This window comes from Phragmites australis, chromosome 8 (genome assembly GCF_958298935.1).
Source record: "Phragmites australis chromosome 8, lpPhrAust1.1, whole genome shotgun sequence".
Lineage (NCBI taxonomy): Eukaryota > Viridiplantae > Streptophyta > Magnoliopsida > Poales > Poaceae > Phragmites > Phragmites australis.
The window spans coordinates 479,554-492,415 of NC_084928.1; the positions used below are offsets into that span (position 1 = coordinate 479,554).

Consider the following 12,862-nt stretch of genomic DNA (forward strand, 5'->3'; position numbering starts at 1 on the left):
CAAATGAGGAGACACCTGTTGGGGGCTACCGGCCTCCTAACATGTGCTTTTGCCACTCTTTCACCGTGTATTTAATGTAAACATCATCATAAATAAAATAAAAGAATTATTTTCTCTAATCTCTTTATATCTCGACACTTTTCCACTGTAATACTGACTAAACGTGACACATGCAGGTCCATCGTGGGACCCATGCATTCACGCTTGCTGCCGGCCACCAAAAAATTATCTAGTCGGCTGTTGGCCCAACATGCTCGGTGCACCGTAGCCGGCCCATGCTGACATTTCTCTTTCCCTTTATTCATTGCATGCTCCGTAATGCTGTCAACAGGTCGAGCTCGAACAAGCCCGTTTTCTCAAGTTTGAGTTTGATAGGAACTCGACGTGAATTAAAAGTCTGGCCAAACATACAACTAGATTTAAGCTTGACAGATTAAGGTCTCGAACCGATTTCGAATTGAGTTTAGATCAGATCTAGTTTGAGTAGTTTGCGAGCCTCAAGTTTTTTTTTTTTTTTTTATCTATGAGCTACATGTATATATAATCACGTGGTTTTAAAGTTAGACGATTGGACTTTGAGTTAAACGGTGATGTGTTAAAAAATATAAACTTGGCTAAAGTGAATATGGACACCAACTTTGCCTCAACTGACAGCAGTTGGAGTTAGCCGAGCTATTCGAGCTCGAACTCAACATGCTCGCGAGCTTGTGGCTAGGTTTGAGCTTGGCTTGTCAGGGCTTTGAGCTAAGCTCAAATCGAGCCTATAGTGAGTCAAGTTTGAGCAGCTCGTGAGCCTCGAGCTTTTTTTATAGGCTTAATGCTTTATGAGATATACTTCAGATCATATGCCTCATGACACGATCATTCACACCATAGTCCATAGCATATATATCTTCTATGTATGTAGTCAGTTTTACATGCACCGTTCTCTAGTCCGAATGTTTCATGTGACCTCATGACCAGCTCGACCTTGATTCCTCCTTAAACGTGTCACCGACCACATTCATCCTCAGGGCATACCTACACATCACATAAATAAAACAAACAACCAATTCTAAGTACAAGTTTCTTCAATCTTAACTCTCATCAATCCATGCAACATGGTAGCAACTAACACACAAAAACTTAATGTCTAAACCACTTTGTTTTTACCAATTTCATAAACTAAATAATTTTTCATCACTCATAATTTCACATAACTCAATTTTGCAGCAGAAGCAACTGGTCCACTTGTTGCTGTTACTCTTGAAAGTGACGATTGGGCAGGTGCTCACTGCATAATGTGCTACTACGTGCTTCAGAGTTCAATCTGTATATGCTACTTCAAATTGGATATGCAAAAATCAGGCATCATGTTTGTAGACACAAGTGGTCAACTTGCAGTAACCTTACTAATACTACTGAAAATGACCATTGGGCAGGTGCTCACGACACAAGGTGCTACCTACATGTCCGCAATCGCTGAAATGTGAAATAACTTTTGCAGCAGTACTAAATCAGTGTGGATCTACTAGCACTTGTCGGGGATGAACAGCCCCAATTCCATCCTGCCGCTGGCCACTTTCTGCTTCAAGAGCAAATGCAGTTGCAGCCAAGTGCAGTGCATGCATGCCACCAGCGGCGGATCTTCAGGCTGCCATTCCCCTAGAGCAACCCCCGATCAGCCCCCCCTCCATGACTTAGTTGCGTCTGCCACTGCATGCCGCATCAGGACAACCGCCTCCGCAATTCCTCTTTGCAATTGGAAGTTGCTGCTCGTCTCTCGATTTCATCTTTATGTACGACGACTCGACGAGGTGCCGTATCCGATCAAAGTATTTTCAATCATGTTATGAGCCAATCCCATCCCTCACTAGCATTTTGCCAGTAGCCAGTGATGCTGATACTGATGCACCACCAATGCAACAAGAGTGAGGAGTATATACAGATGAGGGTGAGGTGATCATCAAAGGTGGTGGATGAGGCAGAGAGCTTTCATATATACGAGGTGATCACCCCACTAATTCTCCTACTTTCCTTTGGATTGGATAGTAACGGCTTTTCCCGCTACTGAATAGTACCGCATGCTCATCAGTGATTCGTAAGGCGTCAAATTTGTAGGCCAGGCAGGACTTTCCAACACTAACTAAACTGTGCAAACAACTGGGCTAGCTCCTTTTGGTGCTTCCATAAGCTTCATTTCAGTAGTGCTGAGTGCTCCTTACTTTTTCTAAATTTCTTAATCTTTCCCCATTGTCGTTCACCTCCACCCTCAATTTCGCGACAAAGGAGACATTTGTGCCCGTCAAAATATCTAGGCAATGATGTTGTACATGGAATCTCAGTAACTTTCATGGTACCGATCGAAGAGAAAATAATGTCAACATGGACTGTTTAAGGATTCTTTATTTTCACATTTACGCACTAATTTGATTCTGGATGTCTCGTATGTGCCCTTTCCAATTGAATATAAATGTGTTATCAGTATCACCTTTTTTACTTTTTGGGTAAAGATTAATTAGTCGCGCATATTCTGTCACATCACTCTTTTCAGAAGCACTACTAAGTAAAGAGAGGACTATAAATAGTTCATACAAGAGCATTGTTATGGCAAAGGTGAAAGGGGTCAAAGATTTAGCGTCCGAGACAGCAATGTGGGGGATGGCGCGCATCGATGAGTGGAAACCGGTGATCGCAATGCTAGTCTTTGATCTGATCTCTGCTGTGACAACAGCCTTGATCAAGAAAGCGCTCGAGGAGGGTCTCGACCGGCTAGTACTCATCACACTGCGGCAACTGGTGGCCACAGTCTTCCTTGCTCCGATTGCATATTTCAAAGAACGGTACAAAAACGTGACTTTCAGCAAATGACCACAGTTCACCTAGGCCATAATTTGGTGCTACTGCTGAATTTTCCACACTTTTCAGGAGCACAAGGCCTAAGCTCACACTGGAGATCCTCGTGTACCTCTTCTTCAGTGCAGCGTTTGGGTACAGTCACAGATCACATGGCATCACAATCACTTGCTCCTATTAGTATGACTTGGACGACCATTTCCATACGAATTATTCTGCTTGATTCATTTCTTTCTTTTCTCATGTCTAGCGCCGCGCTATCTCAATACACCTTCTTCTACGGTCTGCAGTACACGACCGCAACATTTGCCATAACTTTCACCAACATGACTCCTGTGCTCACTTTCCTCATTGCGGTCTTGCTAAGGTGCTCCAGTATTCTAATCTGCTCCTTTCCTTCACCTGGTTTTCCTGTGTTGTCTGAAACCCTGGAATACCATTACTCCTTCATTCAGGATTGAGTCACTGAACATGAAGAGCAAGGCATGTGCTGCAAAGATCGTCGGAACGCTCATGTCGTTCGCCGGTGTCATGCTTCTTACACTCTACAAGGGTGTGGCCTTGACACACCAAGTTGAGCCTTCAGTGAGCCCGGATCACCATGCTGCAGCAACACCAGAGTCCGGCAAGAAGACCTGGACCCTGGGCACTGTAGCATTGCTGGCAAACTGCCTGTGCTTCTCCTTCTGGCTTCTACTCCAGTCCAAGCTCACCAAGAAGTATCCAGCACTGTACTCTAGTACTTCTTACATGTTCTTGATCAGTTCCCTGCAAGGCGGGGGGCTGACGGCGGCGATACAAAGGCGAGCTTCAGTGTGGGCTCTGACAAGGCCAGTGGAGATCATTACGGTTTTATATACAGTAAGATGGCCTTATTTTTCTTGTCATTTTCTCTTGGTATGTTTACAGTGCTTCTGTTCCTATTCTTAAAAGCTCTTTTAGGATCCTTTCATACTGTTCTCGTTAAAAAGAATAAAAGCTCTTTTGCCCTGATAGAAATGGCAATAACCCTACTCTGATAAATCGCAAACTAGCTTTTCAGATAAAGCTGATCTGGTAAAGATGTGGCCCGAAGTCGTTAAACAATGGAAGTAAGCCACCATTTTTGGTATAAACAGGAAGAATCCTGAAGCCAATCCTGCAAAACACCTGTAGCACTCGACCAACAAAAAGTTAGAACACTCAGGAGACAATTCTTGGAAAGGCAATAGTACAAGTAGTAAGTACACTTGTTCTCTTAAAAAAACTCTATCAACCTGCGAGGAAGTAGGTGATATTATAAATAAGAAAAAATAAATATTTAAATTCACGTTGAAGAGGACTCAAAACTGGATGGTCTAGACGTACATCCACACCTAGCTCAGTTCCTACATGTTTTCTTAAGAAAGCATAACAAACCGAATTCTCATTCTTAAATTTATGTGATCACGTTTCTTAAAAAAAAGAAAAGATTTATGCGATCACAACTTAAAGCAAATCAAGATTTTATCAGGACTTGCCATATCATCGTTTGCAGAGTATTTATAAGAAAATTTTAATACATATTTCTTTTCGTTATTGAATCAAACATTCAAATACATGTTTATATTCCAGGGAATTATGGGGTCTGGAGTGGGCTACGTACTGATGACATGGTGCGTTGAGAAGAGAGGGCCAGTGTTCACTTCAGCCTTCATTCCCATCATTCAGATCATGGTTGCCATGATTGATTTCTTCTTTCTCCATGAGAATATCTACCTTGGAAGGTAACCTTTGCCTTAATCTGCCTTAATAAGCAGATCAAGAACCTGTTGTTTGTCAAAATTGTCATAAAAAAAAAGCGGCATCCATCAAGCTTGCAAAGATACATATATACGTCACGTTCAAGTCATGAATGTGTCTTTGCAGTGCTGGAGTTGCAATGGATGGCCCAAATGGCATCACTTTTGTATTTTGTTTTTATCCTTGCAGTGTGCTGGGATCCATACTGATGATTCTGGGCCTCTATATTCTGCTGTGGGGAAAGAACAGGGATGCTTCGGTAGCATCTGCGAAAGAAGAGGAAGAAGACAAGGAGAAGCAAGTCAAATCATGAGGACCAAAATACACAATGCTTGGATTGTGAAACATGCATATTTTCCTGGTTACTCTCCTAATCCTAGATGGAGATACTAAGAGGGTGGTATAATGCCACTGCTAGTATTTGTTTTTATTTTTTTGTTTTGTTTTCTGAGGCAAACTAGTACAGTATTTATGTTCTAGCATGCCTTTTTGCTTATGAAATATGATAATATTTGGCCCTAACCTAATTTGCATGGTTGTGCCTAACCATGGAAAGTTATATATCTTTATACTCACCAAAGTTTAGTCAGTAGTCTTAAGATGTTGGAGCTGTTACTCGTAGCTCAACACGTCAGAAGTCAGAACATCTTTATCTGCCATATTGAACATGAAATTGGAAATGTTCTTCGCACAACGATTGTACCCCGTGCTCCTGTGAGGGCGGCGAATCAATGCTTTGGGATTTGATTTGGACTTAAAGTAATATTTGACGATCAAAGCAGAGACAGTGGGCATTAGATTTTGGTGCTTAAAGTAATATCATGGAAATATTTTTCTTACATGTTCCTAAATAGGCCTTAAATCGGTCTCATGCTAATATTTCAGTGCTAAAACAGCATCCAATGCTCTACAGTAGAAGTGATTGATGCAAGATCACAAGTCACATCTGCTTGCCAAAACTGATTAAAAAAGAAGACCTTTAAAATGTTCCATTGCACTATCTAAAGAGGAGAGAGCTATTCAGTTCACTTGGTTGCGCAATTTGCTAAAACATGCATACCTTCCAGATTGCAAATATTCTGAAGGCGGAAAATAAGCATCAGCCAATGCTTGTCCTCCCCCCAAACCCTTGTCATAACTCTTCGTCACGTGTTATGAAAACGAAACGAAATCGGAAATATGCTTGCAGATGCCATCAGCACCTCACCACCCCTATAAAACCATGACACAACCAATACAAATTGCTCAAACAAAGCCATCAGATCAGAGTTAGTTCAGGGATAGACAGCCCTCTCTGGCCTGGCTGCTTGAGATGTGGAGTGCAGGATGCACGGAGCAGTGGATGCCGACGGCGGCAATGGTCGCCACCAACGTTGTGATCGCCATCATGACCGCGCTGATCAAGCAGGCACTGAACCAGGGCATGAACAGGCTGGTCCTCATCACTTTCCGGCAAATGGTGGCCACCGTGTTCCTTGGCCCCATTGCCTTCTTCAAGGAAAGGTAGCATCAAAGGCAAAGAAAATTAAACACTTAAGCAACTGCTAGTCGTGGTATTTCACTATTGCTGATCACTGCCTTTTCTGGAGAATAATCACTGATTTTTTTCAGGAAGACAAGACCAAAGTTCACAGCTGAAATCTTTGTTTACATGTTCCTAAGTGGAATTCTTGGGTAAACACACTGTTATTCAGCTTGATTTCATCTGTAGTCCTAGATTAGATTGTTTCTTTAACTTGCATTCTACAGGCCTGTGCTGCTTCAGTACACACTGTTTGTTGGATTGGATTACACAACAGCAACATTTGCTGCAACTTTCTCCAATATGCTTCCAGTGGTTACTTTCCTGATATCACTCGCTTTCAGGTATATAAAAACAACTTCTTTCAGCATCCTTAAACTCTTTTTCTCTGCTGCAAAATCCCTATTGTAAGTTTGTAGTCTCTATCCGGATTATAAAACCGGATGACTGCAAGTTGGCTTGCCAAGTAGGGTGCTATGTATGCTACTATGAACAGTATGTTTGAATTGATTCTGTGAAATAATTTATTCCTTTTCTTATAACTAACAAGCACTTGATATAAACTACTAAACTAGTAGTAGAGCGCGCATGCCACAAAGCAGTCACACGGTCACAGCGCGAAAAGACAAGAAAACAAAGGGATCTAGTGCGATAGCATCTTAAAATGAACTAGATCCTAAAGCACCTAAGAGAAAACTTCAACTTTGTTCCACTAAAATGGGTCCCAAAGCACATGCTAGAGCTGATGGTCTCCTGCAGATTAGCTCAACTCATCACTTGCTTTAGGATCTTGTGTGTTTTTTTATTACAAATGATTTAAGCGCTTTCCATAAATTAGTCCCACTTATAGGATCAAAACAACAAAACCTTCAGGTTTGAAGCACTTGAAGTGAGGAGCAAGTCAGGGAGTGCCAAGATCTCAGGGACACTCATCTCTCTCGGTGGTGCAATGATGCTCACCTTCTACAAGGGCTCAGTACTGACTCACAACCCATCATCCGGCAGTCCTGCTTCCAGCAGTGGCCACGGGCAAGCCGGAGAGCACGGCACGGTCCGGTGGGTGCTCGGCTCCGTCTCGATGCTCGCAAATGTTGTCGGCTTCGCGTTGTGGCTGCTGCTGCAGAGGAAGTTCACCAGGAAGTATCCGGCTGTGTACTCGGCGACAGCGTTCATGTCACTGTTCAGCTTCATCCAGGCAGGGGCCCTCGCCTTGTCGATACAAAGGAGCAGCATTTCAGTGTGGGCTCTCAAGGGGACAATAGAGATCGTCACAGTCGTGTATTGTGTAAGATCTCATGCATATTTTAACACATTAATTTATACTGCTGTTGTTAGTATATATGATTAATATCCTTCGGGCCATTTTCAGGGTGTTGTGGCATCCGGTATTGGGTACCTGCTGCTCACATACTGTGTGGAGAAGAGAGGCCCTGTGTTCACTGCCGCCTTCAGCCCTCTCTCTCAAATCTTCGTCGCCGGCATCGATCTGTTCATCCTCCATGAGCCGCTCTACCTTGGAAGGTAGCATTGCTGCTCTGCTCCCTAAATGCAGCACTTTTACTGCTGTCAGCTGAAGGCAATGCTTAATTCCACTGTTGCATGTTGACGATGTTGCAGCGTGCTAGGGTCAGTGCTGGTGATTCTGGGACTCTACCTTGTGCTATGGGGCAAGAAAGAGGAATCCGCCAGCGCTGTCGCTTCGGCGAAGCCGGCTCTGGCAGAGGTAGAACAGCAAGAGAGAGTGTGATTTCGTTCGCTGCACCTGGAGCTATCATCAGTATACCCGAGACCATAACTAGAAGCGATTGCCTGTGATATAGCTAAGGCATATGATTGATCTCCATGCTCTCATGGTTGTATATTAGTTTTTATATATACCGAGAAATCAAATTGAAATAGGTCTTGGTTTATATGTGATGAGTGATTAACAAGATTATCGATTTGTTTTGAGTTTGATTTGAACATTTTGATTATGAACTAACTAGAGTTGGAGTTAGAGAAATGTGTTTGCTTGTCTCATGATGTGCAGATAACGAATGCAACTTGACGATCGATGACGGGTGATCGAGGCTAAGCGGGTGTTTGGTGCTGGACGATCAAGGAGGTCGGACGGAGTCAAAGGTGATCCTAATTGTATACATAGAGGTCAAGCAAAGTATGAAATAGAGGATGAAAATGATGTGTTGATAAAGTCAAGTAAAAGGGATACCGGTGTAAGTTACAAGGTGCCCCGATGGATCGGGAGCAGGAGAGATTTGCTGGTGGTCAGGATCGTAAGACGAAGTACACGTGTCAATATCATAGTGCTTGCTTAAGGTATAAGCAAATGATGACGTGCTTTGAGAAGTGTGCAGATGGTTTCACTGTTGAGCCTCAAAACCGTGGGAGGATTGGACGAGTATGTGGCATCATCGCGAAGCTTGCGTCGAGACGAAGTTAAGTCGTGAAGGTGTCACAGCTGTTCGATGGACGGAGCAAAAAATGAACCAAAATACCATCGATGGTAGATATAAGTGTACTACAAGATATTGGTATTTCGCAAGAAATTTGTAAGACATCTATTCATCCCCCTCTAGTCGTCTATCTCGATCCTAAATTAGTATCAGAGCCAGTTCGATCACTTGTTGACTCTAACTGGCTTTGTGATTTATAGGTGTAGGAACGAGATTGACGACTAGAGTGGGGTGAATAGGTGCCTCAACAAATTTCTTACAAAATAGATGACCTTCTCCTATTTGGATCACCCAACGTACCTCAAAACTCAAGCGGAAGCAAAAATAGAGATAAGTTTTAACAAAAGAAAATCGAGACAACATGACTCCACGGATGATATATAAACCATATGTTCCATTTAATATCAATCCATGTGTCTTAGCACTCGAAAGATCACAACTTGCAAAGAAATAAGAAATGATGAGCACCGAGCAACGAAACTCTCCAAGTTGATTGTTTAGAGGCAAGGGAATTCAAGATCCTATCACACAAAGCGTGTGTATGTGAATTTTATGTCTCTAGCAATAAAAAGAATTACCTCACAAGGTGTTAAAATTTCAGCCCAAAAACCAAAACAAAAATCAAAACTGGAAACCGAAAAACTTACAAACTTGCAAGCGAACCAATAAAGGGAAACTAGAAGGAGGGGAATTCGAGCATATACAAAAACATAACCTTCATTACTCAAAGAGGTCATTACTATTTTAGATGGATTACAAGGATTTATCTCTCAAAACTCTCACCTTCTCTCAAAACTCTCACCTATTATATAGGCTAAGCACTCATTCTTCTCTTCTCTAAAACTCTAACTCTAAACTCTCAAATGGGAGATACAAGGGGGCTCAAGTGGCTGGTTCAAACTCTCTTATAGCCCTACCCCTCTATTTATAGGCTAGAAAACTTGACCCCTAAGTTTCCTAACTTTTTTCAAAATACCTCTCTCTTGTAGTACACTCCTACCTACCATCGAGGGTATTTTGGTCTATTTTCTTCTCCATTTATCGGACGGTCGCAATACTTTCATGACTTAGCTTCACCTTGACGCAAGCTTCGTGATAGTGATACGTACTCCTGTAATCCTCCAACGGTTTTGAGGTCAAACCGTGAAACCGTCTGCACGCTTCTCAAAGTGTGACTCGCCGCCTTGCTTACACCTTAAGCAAGCACTTCGATGTCGACACGTGTATTCCATCATGCGATTTTGACCACCGGTAAGTCTCTCCCGCTCCTGTTCCCTTGGGTCGCTTTGTCACTTTCACCGGCATCCCATTCGCTTGACTTTGTCAACACACCGTCCCCATCCGTCTTCCATGCTCTGCATGACCTCCACGTGTTCATCTAGAATCACCCTTGACTCCACATGATCTCCTTGATCATCCGACACCAAGCACTCCGCTTGGCCCCGATCATCCCGCAATCAACCGTCAAGTTGTATCCATCACCTGCACACCATAAGACAAACAAACACATATCTCCAACTGTAATTCCAGTTAGTCCATAATCAACGTGCTCAAATAAAATCCCAAATCAATTTAAATCACATCAACGCTCATGCAAAACTGAATATTATCAAACCAAATAAATACAAATGTCAATCACTCATCACAAGTAAACCAAGGCACATTTTAACTTGGTTTCTCAATCTACCACTTGATGAATGCAATGACAACCCTCAAAGCAAAAAGATTTTGATTTGAAGAAATTAAAATAAGATAAGCTCATATAAGTGAACAAAAACTCGAGAAAGAACAAAATATGTCACTTGGCATAAGAAATGTTGCAAAAGCCCTAAGACGGGCAAAGACGAGCCAAAAACCTCAAAAGAGCAAGAAAAACTCAAAACCCCAAAACACATGCTCCTCCTTGATGATTGCACATATTCTATTTTTTTTCTTTCATTTCTAGATAAATACAATTTTCTCCCCCTTTGTTGAATATCTGTGCATAATATCTTTAGGCATATTTTCTCCCCCTTTGGCAATGCAAACATCAAGGATACAAGACTATATAAAAGATGTGAAAATAAAATGCAAGTCTACAAAGCTTTACATATAGATCACAAGCACTTGCAAGGACTAGAGGGGGGGGGGTGAATAGGTGCCTCAATAAATTTCTTGTGAAATCGATGGTCTTCTTCAAGAAGAACCGCGATAAAATGGCCAAGAAGACAGCCAAGGCGGCTTCTAGGGCATTCGTGGCAGCTCTTAGTGATATCGACACCTCTTCAAGCGAGGAGGAGAGCTCAGAGGAAGAGGAACCGCAAGTGAAGAATAAGAAAAAAAGATAAGACTTCACCGGCCTCTACTTCATGGCGAATGACAACAACAACAGTGACCCCGAGCTTGATCCCTCCGAAATACTACCTTCTTACGACCAACTTTTCATCCATGTCGATAAGGTGGCCAAGAGGGCGCCTATAAGAGAGCCTAGAGTGATTAGTAGTCGAGTTCCTAAGAGACGCTACCGCTGCACCTACTATCAGAGCAAATATCACATTGTTGGGTTTTGCTTTCGCCGTAGGAGAGATGAGAGGTGTGAGTGGGAGTGGAGCATCCGGGATATGTACTACCCCTCTATTGGTATACATGAGTCTCTTCTCGCCCTCTCCCATGAGGACTAGATGCTCTTTAGTCTATTTCTAGGGGTGTTGCCTGGTGTGGATTTTACCTTAACTCATAAGGTTTTGGTCAACGTGTAAGAGGTTTTGAGTTCTAGCACTTATGTGAACCACGTTTTCCTTATCATGGTACTCACCCCTAGTGTGTTGGTGTTAAGTTGAATGCACCTACTGTTTCTACTTCAGGACAGATGACCCAGTACTGGATTCCTAGGAAATTTTTGACTAACCCTAGTATTGAGCCATCCACATTCTATTATTCTCATATGTAGGTGGCAGGTGGAGGCCTGGAGAATAAGTGGCTCGTCGACTTCGGTTGTTTACGCCACATGACCGTAGATTCATCATGGTTCTACAGTCTCACCCTAATGAAGCATCACGAGTACATCACATTCGGGGATGATCGGAAAGGTAGAGTGAAGGTCAAAGGGATTGTAAGGGTAAATTAGAGTTTCACTCTTAAAGATATGACTTTGGTTGAGTATCTGGGATACAACCTACTTTTTATATCTCAGTTGTTAGATAAGGACTTGGAAGTGCGCTTTAAGCGTGATACTTCTCGAATTATTGATTCTTCTGGCGCTTTGATTTGCAAGATTTATTGAGTTAGGAGAGTTTTTAGAGCAATTTTTTCTGAGTTTTCTTGTTCTTCTCGGTGTTTACTTGCTCAACCTTCTTCTGAGCTTTGGATGTGGCATAGGAGACTAGGCACATAATCTTTGATTTGCTTACTCGTTTGAGTGCCCTAGGCTTGATCTGAGGATTGCCCAAGCTAAAGTTTGAGAAGAACTTTGTTTGTGTTCCTTGTTGGCATGGCAAGATGGTTGCCACTCCTCACCCACCAGTTAATCTGGTGATGACTGAATGACCGGAAGAACTTCTCCATATGGATACAGTTGGTCCTTCCCGAGTTCGCTCGGTGGGTGGAAAGTTGTATGTACTTGTTATTGTTAATGATTACTTTTGCTACTCTTAGATCTTATCTCTTGTAACTAAAGATGAAGTGTTCTCACATTTTTAGACCTAGTGATAATGGTACCGAGTTCAAAAACTATCTCTTTGATGCTTTCTGCCTTCAATATAATATTGACCATCAATTTTTTGCCCCACGCGTTCCTCAGCAGAATAGCGTGGTTGAAAGAAAGAATAGGATTTTGGTGGAGATGGCTAAGACGATGCTCGAATATGACTCTAGGAAGTTTTGGGTTGAGGCTATTAGCACAACATGCTACATTTCAAATTGGATTTTCTTGCGTCGGTTTTGGATTTAACTTCTTATGAGTTACGCTTTGGGAGGAAGTCAAATATTTCGCATTTGAGAGTTTTCGATTATCGGTGCTTCATCCTAAAGCGTCGCAACCTTGACAAGCTCGAGTTGCACTTTCCTGATAGCATTTTCTTGAGGTATTCTCTTCAAAGTCATACTTACAGGGTTTACAATCTTGATACTAACGCTATTACAGAATCATATGATGTGACTTTTGATGAATCAACTTTCTATGCTAGTTCTATCTTTGAGTGTACAGGTGATCAGGAGATAAGCGAGATCATCTTTGTAGATAGCGACCTTTCAGCTTTTGGTGATGACAAGGATGATCCGCTACTTTCCTCGACCACACCTGCTCCAGAGCTAG

The 12,862-nt window shown here is 42.3% G+C and overlaps 2 protein-coding genes across 2 annotated transcripts; both read left to right on the plus strand.

The window, feature by feature from the left end:
• Positions 1-2,640: 2,640 nt before the first annotated feature.
• LOC133927489 (WAT1-related protein At4g01440-like) lies at positions 2,641-3,296 on the plus strand. Its single transcript, XM_062373980.1, has 3 exons — positions 2,641-2,822; positions 2,908-2,970; positions 3,086-3,296. The coding sequence occupies exons 1-3, from the start codon at positions 2,641-2,643 to the stop codon at positions 3,294-3,296; spliced, it is 456 nt and encodes a 151-aa protein (XP_062229964.1).
• Positions 3,297-3,333: 37 nt separating this feature from the next.
• Positions 3,334-8,086, plus strand: LOC133927490 (WAT1-related protein At3g30340-like). Its single transcript, XM_062373981.1, has 9 exons — positions 3,334-3,696; positions 4,429-4,580; positions 4,786-4,906; positions 5,870-6,099; positions 6,208-6,270; positions 6,346-6,462; positions 6,992-7,403; positions 7,488-7,639; positions 7,736-8,086. The coding sequence occupies exons 1-9, from the start codon at positions 3,349-3,351 to the stop codon at positions 7,863-7,865; spliced, it is 1,725 nt and encodes a 574-aa protein (XP_062229965.1). The 5' UTR covers positions 3,334-3,348; the 3' UTR covers positions 7,866-8,086.
• Positions 8,087-12,862: the final 4,776 nt, after the last annotated feature.

Bases quoted from the DNA above. Each gene is read 5' to 3' on its own strand.
- LOC133927489 (XM_062373980.1), top strand. From the start codon at position 2,641: ATGGCGCGCATCGATGAGTGGAAACCGGTGATCGCAATGCTAGTCTTT. The intron at 2,823-2,907 runs GTACAAAAACGT...CACACTTTTCAG, and splicing joins ATTGCATATTTCAAAGAACG to GAGCACAAGGCCTAAGCTCA. The intron at 2,971-3,085 runs GTACAGTCACAG...TCTCATGTCTAG, and splicing joins TTCTTCAGTGCAGCGTTTGG to CGCCGCGCTATCTCAATACA.
- LOC133927490 (XM_062373981.1), top strand. From the start codon at position 3,349: ATGTCGTTCGCCGGTGTCATGCTTCTTACACTCTACAAGGGTGTGGCC. The intron at 4,581-4,785 runs GTAACCTTTGCC...TTATCCTTGCAG, and splicing joins GAGAATATCTACCTTGGAAG to TGTGCTGGGATCCATACTGA. The intron at 7,404-7,487 runs GTAAGATCTCAT...GGCCATTTTCAG, and splicing joins TCGTCACAGTCGTGTATTGT to GGTGTTGTGGCATCCGGTAT.